This window comes from Lontra canadensis, unplaced genomic scaffold (genome assembly GCF_010015895.1).
Source record: "Lontra canadensis isolate GAN:19392208 unplaced genomic scaffold, GSC_riverotter_1.0 scaffold43, whole genome shotgun sequence".
Classification (NCBI taxonomy): domain Eukaryota; kingdom Metazoa; phylum Chordata; class Mammalia; order Carnivora; family Mustelidae; genus Lontra; species Lontra canadensis.
The window spans coordinates 4,185,795-4,200,662 of record NW_022631037.1 but is presented as its reverse complement, the minus strand read 5'-3'; the positions used below and the strand labels follow the sequence as shown (position 1 = coordinate 4,200,662).

At 48.0% G+C, this 14,868-nt stretch overlaps 1 protein-coding gene across 9 annotated transcripts in view; it reads left to right on the top strand.

Moving 5' to 3' along the window:
* MSI2 (musashi RNA binding protein 2) overlaps positions 1 to 9,723 on the top strand; it is a 385,267-nt gene extending 375,544 nt beyond the window's left edge. For 2 of the 9 annotated variants that reach the window (XM_032871986.1, XM_032871988.1), the window contains exons 12-14: positions 4,329 to 4,537; positions 6,382 to 6,454; positions 8,906 to 9,723. In XM_032871986.1, the coding sequence (XP_032727877.1) occupies positions 4,329 to 4,537; positions 6,382 to 6,423 (251 nt within the window). In that variant the 3' untranslated portion in view covers positions 6,424 to 6,454; positions 8,906 to 9,723. Of the gene's footprint in view, positions 1 to 4,328; positions 4,538 to 6,381; positions 6,455 to 8,905 lie in introns of those variants that run through there. The other 7 variants (XM_032871990.1, XM_032871991.1, XM_032871987.1 and 4 more) reach the window with 4 other exon arrangements.
* Positions 9,724 to 14,868: the final 5,145 nt, after the last annotated feature.

Below are 14,868 nucleotides of genomic sequence, written 5' to 3'. Positions count from 1 at the left end.
TTGTTAGGGTCTCTGGGGTAAGATTCCCTGGGGTTTCCTGGCTCAGCCATCAAGGTCTTTCATCCCCTTGCTAGGCAGAAATTCCTCCTTTAATCCAACTCAGAATGCCTCCCACTCTAAGTCAAATGCATTTCCTCTTGCTGGCCTCAGTGAGATTCCCCGCCCTTGCGCCCTTGCTTTCCTGTCCCCCGTGCCTCAGAGTCCTTCATCCGGGTACAGCATGACTCAGTGCACTGGGCCAGTGAATTGGGTCCTTTTGTAAACCACTTCCTGATTTGTATGAATTGTGTTTTCCTATATCACATTTTCCTAAATCTGCCTATGGCACCTGTCTTACTGGGCTCTGCCTACAGAACTATTTTAAAAGTTAAAATAAGTTACAAACTGCTTTCTCTCTCCCATCCTCACGGAGCCCACCGAGAGGCAGGCAAAGGCAGACCACGCTCACGTGGTACAGATGAGGACCCCGGCAGCCAAGGCGCTTAGCCCGAGGCCCACAGCTGGAAGGTCAGGCATGGGGTCCCACTCAGGTCTTCTGACTCCAAGTCCAGTGCTCCCTTTCTCTGCACCACAGCTGCCTCCCTGAGCATACCAGCTGCCTGGACCCAGAAAGTGCAGGGGACACTGGGGACTGGCAGCTGGGGGCGAGGGAGGAGGAACTTGCCCAGAATTAAACCACTGGTGGGGGTGCTGCCCAGAGTGGCTGGCAGGCATGTGGCCCTGCTCCCCAGAGCGAGCCCACAAATTGCCCACTTAGTGCTCACAGCTTCTGCGAAGAAATGCCAGGGTGTTCGCAAGACGGTGTCCTGTCCTGGGATGGGAGTCGGGGTGTCCCGATTCGTAAATCTCAGCACTGTTTATTCAGCAACACATACCGAGACCCTCTCCCTCTCCGCGTGCACGCGCGCGCACACACACACACACACACACACACCCAGCTGAGCAGTACCCAAGGTACTCTTGCCCGCTGAGGGTGCTGTCCCATCCCCTCTTCCTGCCCCATCCTGGTCTGGGGGACTGTTTCCAGCCCTTCCAAAGGAGGCTCAGTGCCTGGGGAAAGGAACCCTCCACCAAGATCCTTCCCCAAGCATTGCAACTCCGGGGCTGCTTTCTCGGCCTGCCTGCGTCTCGCTCCGGTCACGCCCCTCAGAGGGAAAGGGTCCTCAAATGACTCCCCTTCCGGTGTAGCCAGCCGGTGTTCAGTACGAACTTCCCAAAAGAAGAGGACAACCTTGTCCCTAATGCCCTCCCCCCACCAGACAGAAGGAACAGCTGCTGACAAGTTTGCATGCCAAGTGGCACTCCCCCCTCTTTGCTAAGCAATCAGGGCTGTTTGCTTGCTGTGCATGGGTGTCTGGATGGGCTGTCTAGGGACTTGAACCTGCTTTCTGGAGCCTGGGTCTTCTCCCTACAGAGAGATGAGGAGGGAGTTGTCGGCTGCAGAGTACTGAGGCCTGACATTCCCCCCCCCCCCCCCGCCCCCACCGCACGCATGGAGCCAGCTGCTTGCTACCTGCCAGCTGCGCCCTCTGGCGGGGACCCGAGGCCCGATCTTGCACCCCTGGCAGGGGGAGAGCCACAAGGTGACTTTGAGCAGGGATCAGGCCCTATGAGGAGAGAGTGTGTAGCAATATGGGACTTGGGGTTTCCAAGCTATATTCTCATTGGGTGCCTTCTTCTCAGGGTCATTTGCTGACAGGTGACTGAGCAGGGAGGGGTGTTGTAGGCTAAGAGGGGCTGCTTACTGTGAAATCCCTTCAGACCTCCTGGGCGCATAAGGACTGGGAGAGGTAGCTGGGATGGACAGATCCCACTGGCCCTCTTAGCTCCTAAGCACACAGAGGGGACTGTTTCTGGCCAGCATCCTTCTATGGGCCCGCTACATCCTGTCTCCCAGGCTGCTGCTTCTGGCTGGATCGGTCTCTGGTTGGCTTTCCCTGCTGAAAGGAGCCAAGATCAAAACCCCCTTCTCCCCAGCCCCGAGGTAGGTGGGCCCGTCTACCATCTTCTTGCATCTTCATCTGGCCAGAGGAACAAGAAGCCAAAAAAATCTTTCCATCTTCCACTGTGGGGTCCCTTCTCTAGCTTCTCTTTACCCTGAAATAGAATTGGCTAGTTACTGTGCATAGTGGGGGGTCAGCTGCCTGGGTAGACCCGGAGTCCATTGTCTGAGCTCGCTCCATTTTCCCTAGCCCAAAGCAAAAAAAAAAAAAAAACACCTTAGACCAAGATAATTCTGCCTTTGAATATCTCAGCTTGGTATTTGCCTCCATGAGTGAGAAAGGCCAAATGTTATCTGCAAGTTTAATCTTCTGTATTCAAAATTCCTGCCCCCTTTGTCTGCACGTGCATTCGCAGATCAGCCTTTCACTTGCTCTAAGCCTCTGTCGTTTTTTTTCGTTTTTGTTTTGTTTTGTTTTGTTTTTTTCTCTTGAAGCTGTTTTTTCCATTGCCAGTTGACTCATTTCTCAGCTCCAGCTTCCAAGGGACCTCACCTTCGAGCCTCCTGCCCCAAGGGCACCTGGAGCTATCAGTTTCCCTTTTCTCTGCTCAGTCAAGGGCCAGATGCCACTTGGTTTGATCTCCTTTCTGTCTCCGTCTCCTGCCAGCCTGGCTTGGGCGCGTGGTCAGTCTCTTCCCACCCCGGGCGCACGCCGGTAAAAATCAATGCGCATCTGGTTCTTCGAGGCCTGCCAGAGGTGGGGGGCTGCAAGCACAGGCCCCCGGAGCCAGGCCGTGGCCAAGAGCGGGGCTGCCAATGTTGAAAGCAGCTGGTCACAGGTCAGAGAGGGAAATGCCATGGGAAGCAGAGGGAGAAGACTGTAGTGAGAAGCAGCCTCTTGGAGCCAAAGTCATGGAAATACATAGTGTCCAGATTGTCTCGTTCTTCTGCGTGGGTTAGCTGTAGTCCCAAAGGGGCTGGCCCCAGACTCACCTTCAGCTTTCAAAATCAATGAGAACCTATGTCGGCAATTTAAAAAAAAAAAAAAACAAAACAAAAACCTGTTTTGGAAAAAAAAAAGTTTAAGCGCCTAAGGGGAAATGAAAGATGAGACCAAATTAACCTGGTTGCCGCCGTGGCCCTCCCTCACTGAAGAAGGAATGATGGAATTTGGTGGGGGTGGGCGGCGCTACACCCAAGCAATGTCTTCTCCCGATGCCTCTCCTCACCACCACTCTCAGGATCTGTGGCTGTGAAGGCGCCTCTCTAGAGCACAGGTGCATTCCGAGCTCTTTATCTCAGCCTGGAGTTCATAGGAGGCTGACTAACAGAAAGCAGGCATTTCGGTCAGATATGCTGTAGCTGTAAATGGGTTCAGTCGGTATGCTCTGCATTCACACTTCTTTGTCTTTTTTTTTTTTTTTTTAAACAAAAGGAAAAAAAAGTTTAAACCCCCCCTTTCCTTCTACCGCAGGAGGTGAGTGCGTGGGTGTCCTGTAGAACCATTGGCATTCACCCAGCTTCGGCCCCAGCCTCCAGATTTCGCCATCCCCACCCCACCCCCTCCCTCCATCCCCTGCTCTCCACCCCAGAAGGGGACCTCTCCCCACCATCATTACAGTTACGTTAAGATGCCCAAATTTTCCATGACATATCCCATCCTCCGACCACGTTCAGTAGTGACGACTTTCATACAGGGATCTAAATGGGGGTGGGGGGAGGACGTAGCCAGTGGGGAGGCGGGAAGTGGTTTGGGGGGGGGCAGCTGGAGAATGGAGATCTTTTTTTGTTTTTTCGTTTTTTTTAAACAAATTTGTCATTTAATGGATCCAAAAACAAGAAAAAGCGAAACAAAAAAAAAAAAATTTTAAATCCCTTCCCCAAAGGATTTTTTTTTTTCTCCTGGACACAAATTGCTTTGTTTCCTGTCACGTTTTAATATCAATATTAACACAATGTGTAGTCTAAAACTAGTTCCTTTGTAGTTTGCATGGGATGTGAATGCTGTCTCAACGTGCCCAGATCTAGACAAGACTGCATGAGCACCAATTCAGATGTGAAAACCAATCTCTCTCTCTCTCTTCCTCTCTCTCTTCCATATATATCTCTATTTCTCTTGTGATAATTTGGTGGGCAGTGAAGCACCTCTGGTTGGTTGCTGTAGTGTGTTGAATGATTGTTTTTTTATTCTCTCTATTTTCGGAGCTCCGAGCTTCTTAGTAGTAGCCTGGGCTGAGTATTCTTGAGTCCCTGCTGATGTTTTCGCATGGCCTTGGTTGAGTGTTAGAAGTTGGGCCTCAGCTGTTTTTCTCGAGTGTTTGGCTTGTAATGACCGGTGCATGCCTGGCTTCTGGCCTCATACCCAGCTCTATTCTCTGCACACCAGTCCTGAATAGCTACAGTGCTCAACCGAATTTTGGCGCGCCCGCTTCCCCGGCAGGCTCCAACCCCGCGCGGCCCGGAGGCTTCCCGGGGGCCAACAGCCCAGGACCTGTCGCCGATCTGTATGGCCCTGCCAGCCAGGACTCCGGAGTGGGGAATTACATAAGTGCAGCCAGCCCACAACCGGGCTCAGGCTTCGGCCACGGCATAGCTGTAAGTACCTCCCACCCCTCCCCTCCCGCCATCTCCTTTCCCGCCTGTCTCCCATGGGAGAGTGTGCCAGAAGAGCCCAGGGTTGGGGGCTGAGGAGAGGACAGTGGGTCCCACGCCACTCCCATCCCCTTCTGCTAGCCACCTGGGGCTGAAGCTCCGCTGTTTGGATTTTTCCTGAGCAACCTGCGTGCGGCCGTGTGATGATGGAGTGGAAGGAGCCTGAGCAGGTCAAGTTCAGATCCCCACTCCATCACCTTTAGCGCGTGCAACCTTGAGCCCCTTATGTAATCCGTCAGAACTTCACTGCCCCGGCTGCAAAACGACAATTAAGTATGCCTCCCTCAAAAGATGGTGTGAGAATTAATGGAAATAGGGTACGTCACCTGCTAGCACATAACAGGCCCTCAGGATGGGCCCCCCTGCTTGACCCCTGCCTTTGGGAGGCAGCCATGTAGGCTGGGACTTGAGGGGCTGGGGGACCCTCCCATCTCCACCTCAGAATAGCAGCCTTGGTCAGTCGAGTCCCCGGGCCTGAGGTCCAGAGGTAGCACTTGGCCCCGGGACCCAGTGTGGGGTTCTCGCTTCCTCCCGGGCGGTTTCCTCTGCTAATGTTTCTTACAGTTTCCAGGTTCCAAGTAAGTTCCCATTTGCGTTCTTTAGCCGCAGCCCCGCGGAGGCCAGATGCATTTGATATTTGTAATGCTCTGTGGTTCTATAATCTGACTAATCCAGGCAATGGAAATTTGCTTAACAGATTTGCATGCTGTTTTCAGATTGTATTGTTCTTCCCCCTCCTGGTGTGTGTGAGCATGAATGTGCCTGAGCCCACTCGCTCCATGTTCCTTCCATTTGGGAAACGGAAATTCGGCCACCCTCCATTCTAGTCAACCTCAGCATTTTGTAGGTGGTTTGGTTTGGGGGCTAAAATGGGAGTGTCTGCTGTTCCAGGTCCCGTCCCGGCCAGGTGAACCCTGCCTCAGGGGTTCACCTGGAGAGAACAGAGCAAGTACAGACAGTGTGGGGCACTGGCTCCCTGCCTACTCCCCTCCCCAGCACCGGACGCCATGCGCATGCACACACACACACACACACACACACACGCAAGAATGCACACCTACAGTCTAACATGCACGTGTGCTCTCTTTCACGTACTGTCTTACACACGCATGTACACACACACACACACGCACGTGGCCATCACCCCTGGCCGGTGCAATCTGGGTCCTTGCTCTATTCCATTCCCAAACCAGTATCACTGAAGTCAGGAGTCCGATGAGTCAGATCCCCGCAGGTGAACTCCAGCACCGAGTCCGCGGTAGCAGTATTCCGTTTCAGGCTGCCCCGTTTGGGAGACCGTCTGTCACCACCCAGAGCACGACTCGCTTCCATTCACAGCGCCTGGAAACACAGACCCGATTTGTTCTTGAAAACCTGGGTCTCTTGACCTGTGGGCCGTGGCGCTTTTCTGAAATGACCACACGTGGCATCACATTTTGTCTGCGCTGGGCTTGCTCTCTCCCCAGCTGGAGCTGTCGGGACTGTGGGCAGAGACACTGGGATCTTTGCCCTCCAGGGTCAGGGGCAGCAGCGCCCAGCATTTTGGGCCGAGGCCTCCCTTTGCCCTCAGCCACCACCCCCCTGGTGCACCTGGCTCTCAATTACCCCCTGGGCAAGCAGACGGGCTTGGGTTAGGGTGTGGGAGCCCCTTGGGGCGCAGTGTCTCAGAATTACATATTCATGCTGGCAACCACGGTCTAGTCCTAGAGATAATTTCCTTTCCCGGAATATGACAATCTGTTCCCGTGTATAGCGTGCTGATGACCTTAACAATTGTGCAATTTTAGGGACCTTTGATTGCAACGGCCTTTACAAATGGATACCATTGAGCAGGTGCTTCTGTTGCCAGCCCACTCTGAGGTACTACCTTCTCTGCCCTGTGTCCCCGCCCTGCCGGGCACATCGCACCTGTGTGCGCCCCGGCATGCAAGTATGCACAGGCCCTGGCCTCATCACGCTGGTGCCTCTCTCTCCTCCTCCCCGACCCCTTGGCAGTGGGGTGGGGGCCAAAAATCCAGTCTTTTACTCTCTCATCCCTTTCTCCAGCTGTAATCATGATCCCTACCTATTTTGTTTTTTTTTCTTGATTTGATTCTTTTGATCCCTTATCTTCTTCCCCACCCCCCTCATCTCTCTCTGTCTTGAAATTACGATCAAGATTGTAGGAAACTGGAAGGTGATCTCGTGCTAGATCTGTCCCAGGGGGACAGAGGTAGGAGAACCCCAGGCTTCAGCCAAGCCAGGGGATCAGGGCCAACCCCTCCAGGGTCCCGCAAGATGGCCTTTCAGGTCCCTGGACACTTTCGGTCCCCCAACGCTCTCTGGCTTTGGCTCCTGGGATTTATGCAGTCATACAGCCAGACTCCATCTTTTAGTGAAAAGAAAACATTTTTGCCAGTAACTACTGAGTAATTATCCAGATTACCGCACGAAAAGCAAATTAAATTAACGACATCACCTGCGTAACATGGATTTGGATCCCTGCCAGTTTCCTAACCTTTTAAACTGAGCTCAAGTTAATTAAACATTTTTTTTTAAATCACTTTGATGGGGATATGGAAGGGGCGGAGTGGAGGAGAAGGGGAGGCTGGGACAGTCAGTGAGGGAGCCTCTTGCCACAGTCTCATTGGAAAATAAGTATCTGTTGCTCTTGGGAAGAACCCCAAGAAGGTAGAGGGGTTCTCTCGTGAAAGCTGAGTGCATACTGTGTTAGCGCGTTAGCCTGGGGGCTTGAAACGTGGGTCTGTCTCTCTGGAAGGGAGAGGGTGACAGCTGAGGCTGGGCCTGGGTTCCCACTGGGGCAGAGCGTGCTCTCCCCCACCCACCCCGGGAGCTGGGACAGAGGAGAAGTGAGGCTGGAGACAGACTTGCCACTTTGGTTTGCAGTTAATGGGACAGCTCTCTCACAGAGGGGGGTCACTCTAAGCCCCAAGTCAGCCAGGACTTTCGAGCGTGGGCCCAGTGGAGAGGACCAGATTGAGTTGAGTTCCATAGATCTCTCTTGGATTTCTCTACTGTTGCTGCTAAGGAATCAGCTCAACTAATGCAACTGCCTCTCTTAACCAAATAAAGCCCGTGTGTGATTCTCCCCACCCCTCACCTCCACTTCCCTTCGAGCACTGACCCCAGCCATTGCTGGCCAGAGCCAGAGGCCACTAACAGTTTGAAGGAGAGCTACTCACTACTAATTAAGCTGGGTTTGGGAGCCCAGGGGAAGTAAGGTTCCTTTGAGCAAAGGGGACTGAACTCCCCAAGAACTCTGGGGATTGGAGGTGGTTCCAGCCCTTTGTGGAGTCAGATGAGGAGGGGATGGAACAGGTACCAGGCACAGCAGGTCCCCCGCAAGGTCAGACCCCGAGGCTGCCCTGCCCCGCCGCCCTGGCGCTCTTCCTCCCCTGGAAATGAGGGTGGGGTAGGGCTTCCCACCACAGCCTGCCCTCCCTTCCACAGCCACTGTAGGAGCCGGGGGAGGGCAAGGCACCCACCCCATCCTCCTCATCCAGCTCTAGGACCTGGTTCCCACAGAAGGGATATCACATTTGAGAGATTGATAGTAGCACCCCACCCCCAAAATGGGATCACATGTTCGAACCGAAACACGCAATTTGTCCATAACCGAGGTTTCCTTCTCTGACATTTAGTGCCCTTCACAAAGGAGGCGCCCAGGCTTGATTCAGGGAGACTCAGCAAGTCTGTGTGAGTCGCCGGCCTCTCTTTGTTTACTGTAACCAAAGCTGGTTATTTGTTGCATATGTTTTCCTGACTTCAAGCCCTTGATATGAGATATAATTTTTTTAGGTTTTTTTAATTTGCATTTTCAGTTATTGGCAGTCATTGACAGTATTTGATAAAGCAGCTTTTTTAAACATTTGGCTTTGAAGACCAGAAGTTTAACCAGAATTTTAAAAAAACAAAACAAAATCCCTTGTCAGTTTGCAATTCACCAGTGGAGCCGAACACCCAGCATGGCCACATCTGCTGACCACATTTCCTGCCACTGCCCACCCCCAAGAATTCAACAGTGCTGTAGCAAGTCAGCGGAATAGCAAATCAGCAAAAATGAGTGGCAGGGCTGTCCGCTCCCCAGTGTCAGGCGTGGCGAAGATGCCCGATTTTCCAAGCAGTGATCCCAGGAAGCTGTTAGCCCCACCGTTTCCAGTCATGAGTTCAGCAGCCTGTTGTAGTTCTACCCTGAAAGCACTAGTTAAAAAGTTGGACTAAATAGTACGTCTGCCTGACACATCTTCTCTCTCCTCCCGCTTCCCACTTTATGTTCTCCTCTGGGCATCCGTGACCTTCCGCACCCTGCAGAGCATACCTGGATGTCCAGGCAAGACTGGGCGAAGTTTCTGAGTGGCCCTTTGTTTAGGTGATGTCATCAGACCTGGACCCCCACCAGCCTCACTCCCCATCCCAACCAGAGATGGCTCACTTCGGATCGAGGGTTGACTACATCTCATCATCTCACGAATCTGCTGTAATATAAGACAACAGCTTTTAAATGTGTATATAACCCATGATTTTTGGTTTTGTTTTGTTTTGTTTTTTCTTGATGGTTTCCCATCCTCTTCTCTCCCCCACCCCCGCCCCGCCCCTTCTCCTTTTAAATCTCTTTGAATCACATTTGGTAGTGATTTTGACTTAGTCCAGTAGTCATATAGCTTTAATATCTAGTTAAAAGCTAACCATAGTATAATTGTTATATTAAGGTATTATTTTTTTCTTAAAAAGATTTTTTTTCTTTTTGCTTGTTTTGATTCTGTTCTCACTTTTAAAGGATGCTGAGATGGTAATATTACTCTCAATATTTTGGTACCAATTCTGAGACTGTATGGCTTTTCCGGTGGAGCGCGTACACCCGCGGAAGCAAAGTTGTGGAGCGGGAGGTGGGCATCAACTTTCTCCTTTGCGTCGTATAAGAAGTGAGATGTAGTAGGCTAATTAACAGACTCTATAGCGGTTCTTTTTTGTGACGTCTCTTTGTTAACCTAAGTATATCTATTTTCGGCAATAAGGTAAGGACGACCATGTTTTGAGTGTCCTCCTTTTCTATAAGTGCTTTTTTTCTGTTGAAAGAGGTGATATTATAAGGTTTTTTGAAATTGTGAATTCTAAAAAAAAAAAAAGAAGCGTTGTAAATACAATTCCATTAACTACATAGAAACTATTAAGAAAGAGAGAATCAAAAAATATTTTTGTGAGGGAGTCGGTCCCAGGCAGTTCGATGCTCTGTGGAAGGAGGAGGGGAAGGCATGATAACCCAGTCAGTTCCCAGGAGGAAGGACACCCCCGTTGCCAGGACGACCCCCGGGAAAAGTTAGAACACTGTTTAGCTCCTTCTGTCTGTGTGATAGACCTAAGAACTGTATTAGTGTCATACCAGCATATTAACCTCTCGTCTGTGCACAGCTTCAAATGTTACCGTCTAGTTAGATTTTTATTTAAAATATGAAAAACTGCTTTTCCCAAGACGTTTTTTAAAAACAAAGCTACAATTTTAATATTTAACATATTTAAAGTTTCAAAGCACACCTGTTTGGCTTGGGTGGGGAGGGGGTGGGGGGACATTCTTTTTCAGTCTTAATTTTTAAATATTTGATCATTTTCTATTGTCCAACCATTTCAGCACCTCCAAAGGTCCCTAGGACACTTAGCCTCTCTTTGCTTCCCTGCCCCCCACTGCCCCCCCAAGCCCCGGGGAGCGGGGGAGGGGGGCCCTCGGGCCAGGGGCCGATAAGCCTGCATTAATGAAACCTTTTCTCCATTCACTTCCTATTTACAAATTAGGAGAGCAACCTTTTTTGGTTTATATATTTTTTTTAATACCTCAGTGCTGCAAGTATCACCAGAGAGGCTATGGAAGAATTTTTTTTTTAATTTATTGTAGATGTAAACAGAATTTTAAAAATAAAAAAAGTATAAACATCGCTGCACTGTGACTGGTGGGAAAAACTGACAGTTTCCTGTTTGCACATGTTTAACATTTGGCTGTTATAATATATGGTCCTCGGTTGGGGAAAGATACTTATGATGAAGGATATTTTTTAATTTAACTTTTTTTTAATATTGGTAATAGGTCGGCAACAGCAACTCTAGAAGTACAACTCAGTAGATGGCATTAAAACATATTGTAGTGTGGATATATATTTTTTTCTTTTTTAAAATGTGATATTGATGTTTTATTAATATTTTTTAAATTGTTACGTTTATAAATTTGGTACTTAAGGCACAGCCAGTATGAGACACTGAATGCGACATTTATTATAAAAAGCTGCTGCACTCCTATTTTTATAAATTTTACTAACAAGGTAGACTAATGTAGACTTTCACAGACGTGGTAGGGCAAAAGCATCTTCAAACAAAAGGCTCCAAAATGCTAACTCAGAAAGAAAGAAAAAAAGCCTTTTTCAATTCTAATTAAACAGCAACAACATTTAAAAAAAAAAAATCTGTTTTTCCGATTAAATGTTAGGTTGTTTGGTGAGGGGTTTATTGTTTTGGTTTTTTTTTTTTTTTCTTTTTTTATTTCCAAACAACCAAGTTGACTAAAATGCTGGGCGCTTTTAAAATATCAAAACTTGTTCGAGGGATAAAATAACAAAATAGAGAAGTTTTATTAAAAAAAGAGAAAAAAGACCATAAATTCCCAGAAATTCAGTGTCTAGACTAGGGAATTTAATTACTCTTTTGTCCATGTTGGTGATGTACTGTAGGACCCTTCCTTTCTCTGCACCCCCATCACCTCATAGAAGACTCTTTGTTGATCACTGTCTGTTAATAATGTATAAAATGGCTATCTTGTAAGCGTGCTGTCCTCGTACTAGTGTAGTGACTTTTTTTCTTCTCTTTCTTCTAGTACATATTGATAGGTATAACGTAATTAAGGTTTAAAAAAATTAGACATAGTTATTCAGATTTAGGACCAGTAAGGATAGAACTTTCTCTTATTTATGGAAAAAAAAAATTGCTAATAATTTGGGGGCAGGTTTTTCCTTTCGATTATTTTTTTTTCAACTTATTTTATTTTTGCTGATCTGATGTGGTTTCAACTAACCCAAGGTCTCATGATGTTCAAATGCCGGCAGACTCCGCGGCGTTTTGTAGATTCCCACCCCCCCCAACTGTGAAGGGGTGTGCCATACTACCTTAAATGCTAATGCTAGATATGCAAAACTGGATTTTTTTAATTTATTTTTTAAAAGAGGGAGGCATGGTATATTAAAATGATTTTACTAAGAGAAAAAATATTTTTTTAAGAATGCTCAGAAGAAATTGATAATCTGTGTGAATATGTTTTAGATGTTTATAATACCTTTTGAAGAGACCCAGTAGCCCATAGCACAAATCTCGTGGAAATCTGATATGTTTTAATGTGGCTACCTAGGTTAAGGTTCACGTTAGTCCCCCCACTCATCTAGAAGTCCATTTTGAAAGATTTTTGTAAATTATTTTAGCACTGATGTTCAGCCTTGTCTTTGTTTCAGTTAAGCTCAATGGCGACCATGGGAACCACCTTTTCGCCTTCCCCGGGGGAGAAACCCTCTTGGCTGATGGCTTTTCCCCCCCGGAATCACTAAATAGCCACCGGGTGACTTTCTGGCTTCCAGATCCATCTGCCTGGGACCCCCGAACTCCTCTCCTCCCAAGCAGAGGGGAGTGAGTGGCATTAGCTCCCGGACCCATTCTTGGTTCTACCTGGACCTGGAGCTGACGGGGACGGCCAAGCCTTTGGTCCCCTCCCCAGGAGCTTTCTCAGCCCTGGTTTGTGGCCTTCCTCACACCCATTGGGAAAACCAAACAGCCTCGTGTTCTATCCCAGTCGCTCATTGGCTTAATTCAAACGAAATCCCGACAGGCCTTTTTATGTTTCTCTCCTTCATAACCGTCATCCTAATTTGAATCTGTAGCTTGGACTTTAAGGTAGCATGGCTCTATTGCTGTCCATTTCCTGTTTCACTGCACAGCAATTCACAGCCAGTGAATGTTACACACATCTTGCTAGACTAGTCTAAAAATCATTGGGTAATTGTTGGTTCTAATGACCTGAAAGGTGTTCAGTTTTTGTTTTCAGGTGGTTTTTTTGGGGGGTTTGGTTTTGGTTTTTTGTTTTAGGGTTTTTTGTTTTGTTTTGTGTTTGACAAGGGGGGGTTCTTTTTCATTTGGGAGATTTTGGAAAAAAAAATTGTTTTTTCGTTCCAAATAGAAAAACAAAACCTATTTTGATCTTTAGTGCAAACGAGGGCTAGGGACTTAGCCACCACCACACCACACTGCTTCATCCTGCCGTTCGCTCACTGCAGCATAATCAAGAATAAAGCAATATAGTTTACTACATTTTTTATTGAAGGTCAGCCATGCTTTCTGTATTATATTGCATATGAAATTGTTTACAAAAGAAACACTAACTCATACTTCTCTTTATCGGTTGGGAGTGGCACGCAGAGACAGAGGGAGACTGTGCCGGGGGGGTAGGGGTGCGGGGCAGAATTTTCTTCCTTCAGTGTGTTTCAACAAGCCGGGCTACCTTCCAAGGAAGATAAAAGTGGGGGGCAGGGGGAGGCAGAGGGCCGGAGGCTGGCAAGCACACTGAAGAGAGACACTGGTGGGCTCCTCTGCCCTCCCCTAAGCAGAAAAGCAGCAGAATCAGCTCAGCCTGGTCCTGGGCACAGACACTACACAAGGAGACGCTGTACGTTAAGCAATACTTTAATACTGTAATATGTTTGTTTTCTTTCTTTCTTTCTTTCTTTTAACCAAAAAGTAAGTAAACTCAAAAAATATATATATAAATAAAACCCACCCCTCTGGGGAAGCAACCTTAACTCAAATACTTGGCTATCAAATAATCAGAATGTATTGTCTCAGACAGGACTTCATTTCTGGGAGGCAGGGGCGCGAGGGGGGAGGGGGAGGGGGTCTGAGAGCCAAAAGTTCCAGAGCCTCCCTAGAAGGCTCTCAGCTACTGTATTCTGTACATACTGCACCATCCTGTGTGGAATCTGTGAGTGTCCTCTCGAGTGGCGTGGGCTAGCCAATCTGCCGTTCATGGTGTATTGTAAACGCGGAATTCCATATGTAATAGGATGCAAGTCTAAGCGTTTCATGTGGACATAAATGTATCTAAATAAAACTTTCCCTAGCACTGTGGCTGACCTCACCCTTACTTTTATACTTTAGTATGAAACTGATGACAACTTTGGTAGTGAGTATTTTTTTTATATATATACATATATATGTATCTATCTATCTATATATCGCAAGCATCTTTCAGGTCTTTGTGTGTGGCTTTCTTAAAGCCCTGTTGTAAAAAATTACTATGTGGATGGCAGTCTCTCACATCACAGATGTGGAAAGTATAATTTTATATTTGTATTTTCAAATAAATAAGTTTGTGAAAGGTTTCCATCCTCTACTGTGGTCCAGAAATCAATGTGTTTGTCTGACAAAAAAAAAAAAAATAAAATACAATAAACTGTTTTGAACAGAGTTGTCTGGTGTTCTTTCACTTACAGGGGAGGGCTGGGGGGGGGGGGTCCCTGTTGCTTGGTTTGTGGGGGGAAAGTGTCCCCAGTCATACCTGCGTCCCCTTACCTCTCAGTGCCGGTGCTGGCCGCAGCACCTCCAGTGGAGAAGAAGCCCTTCCACTGTGGAACATGTTTATGAAGAGACAAGAGAGTGTCGAAGGAGCTAAGTGGCTCTCCAGGTTGCTAGCCTCTGCAATCAACAGCCTGCAGGAGAAAGCACAGAACCAATTCCATGACCCTTGAGTAGGAGTCTGAAAGGGTATGAGGAAGCCCAGCCTTGATCCTCAAGTTCAAAGTCTTGCTTAATGAAGAGAATTTTGTGGGATCACAAAATGAAAGGTGTAGAAACAGACCATCTATGACACTTCTGCCTTCTATCAAATCACTGAGAGAAAAGAAAAGAACTGAGACACAGTTCATTGGGGGGCAAGCGCCAAGGCTTGGTGGTAGCAGTCAAGACATGGTCTGAACCACAGGGTTCCATGGGTTTTAAGCTCTGGAGATAGGGATGAAGCTTCCTGTAACTGCTTCCTCAGAGCATTAGGTGGAGCCCTCAGAACATGGCCACCTTGGGCCCCCTCCTCCAATGTCCTGTCTTCCACTTATTTCAGCTTTACCTTTAGGGAGGTTTCTGCTCCACAAAGGTCTGAGAAGATGAGAAGGTGTCCCTTTCGATGCAAGGCTGGAGACAGGAGAATTTGTTTCTAGGCCCATAACCTAAATCCACAGGCGAAGCATCAGCATTCTCCA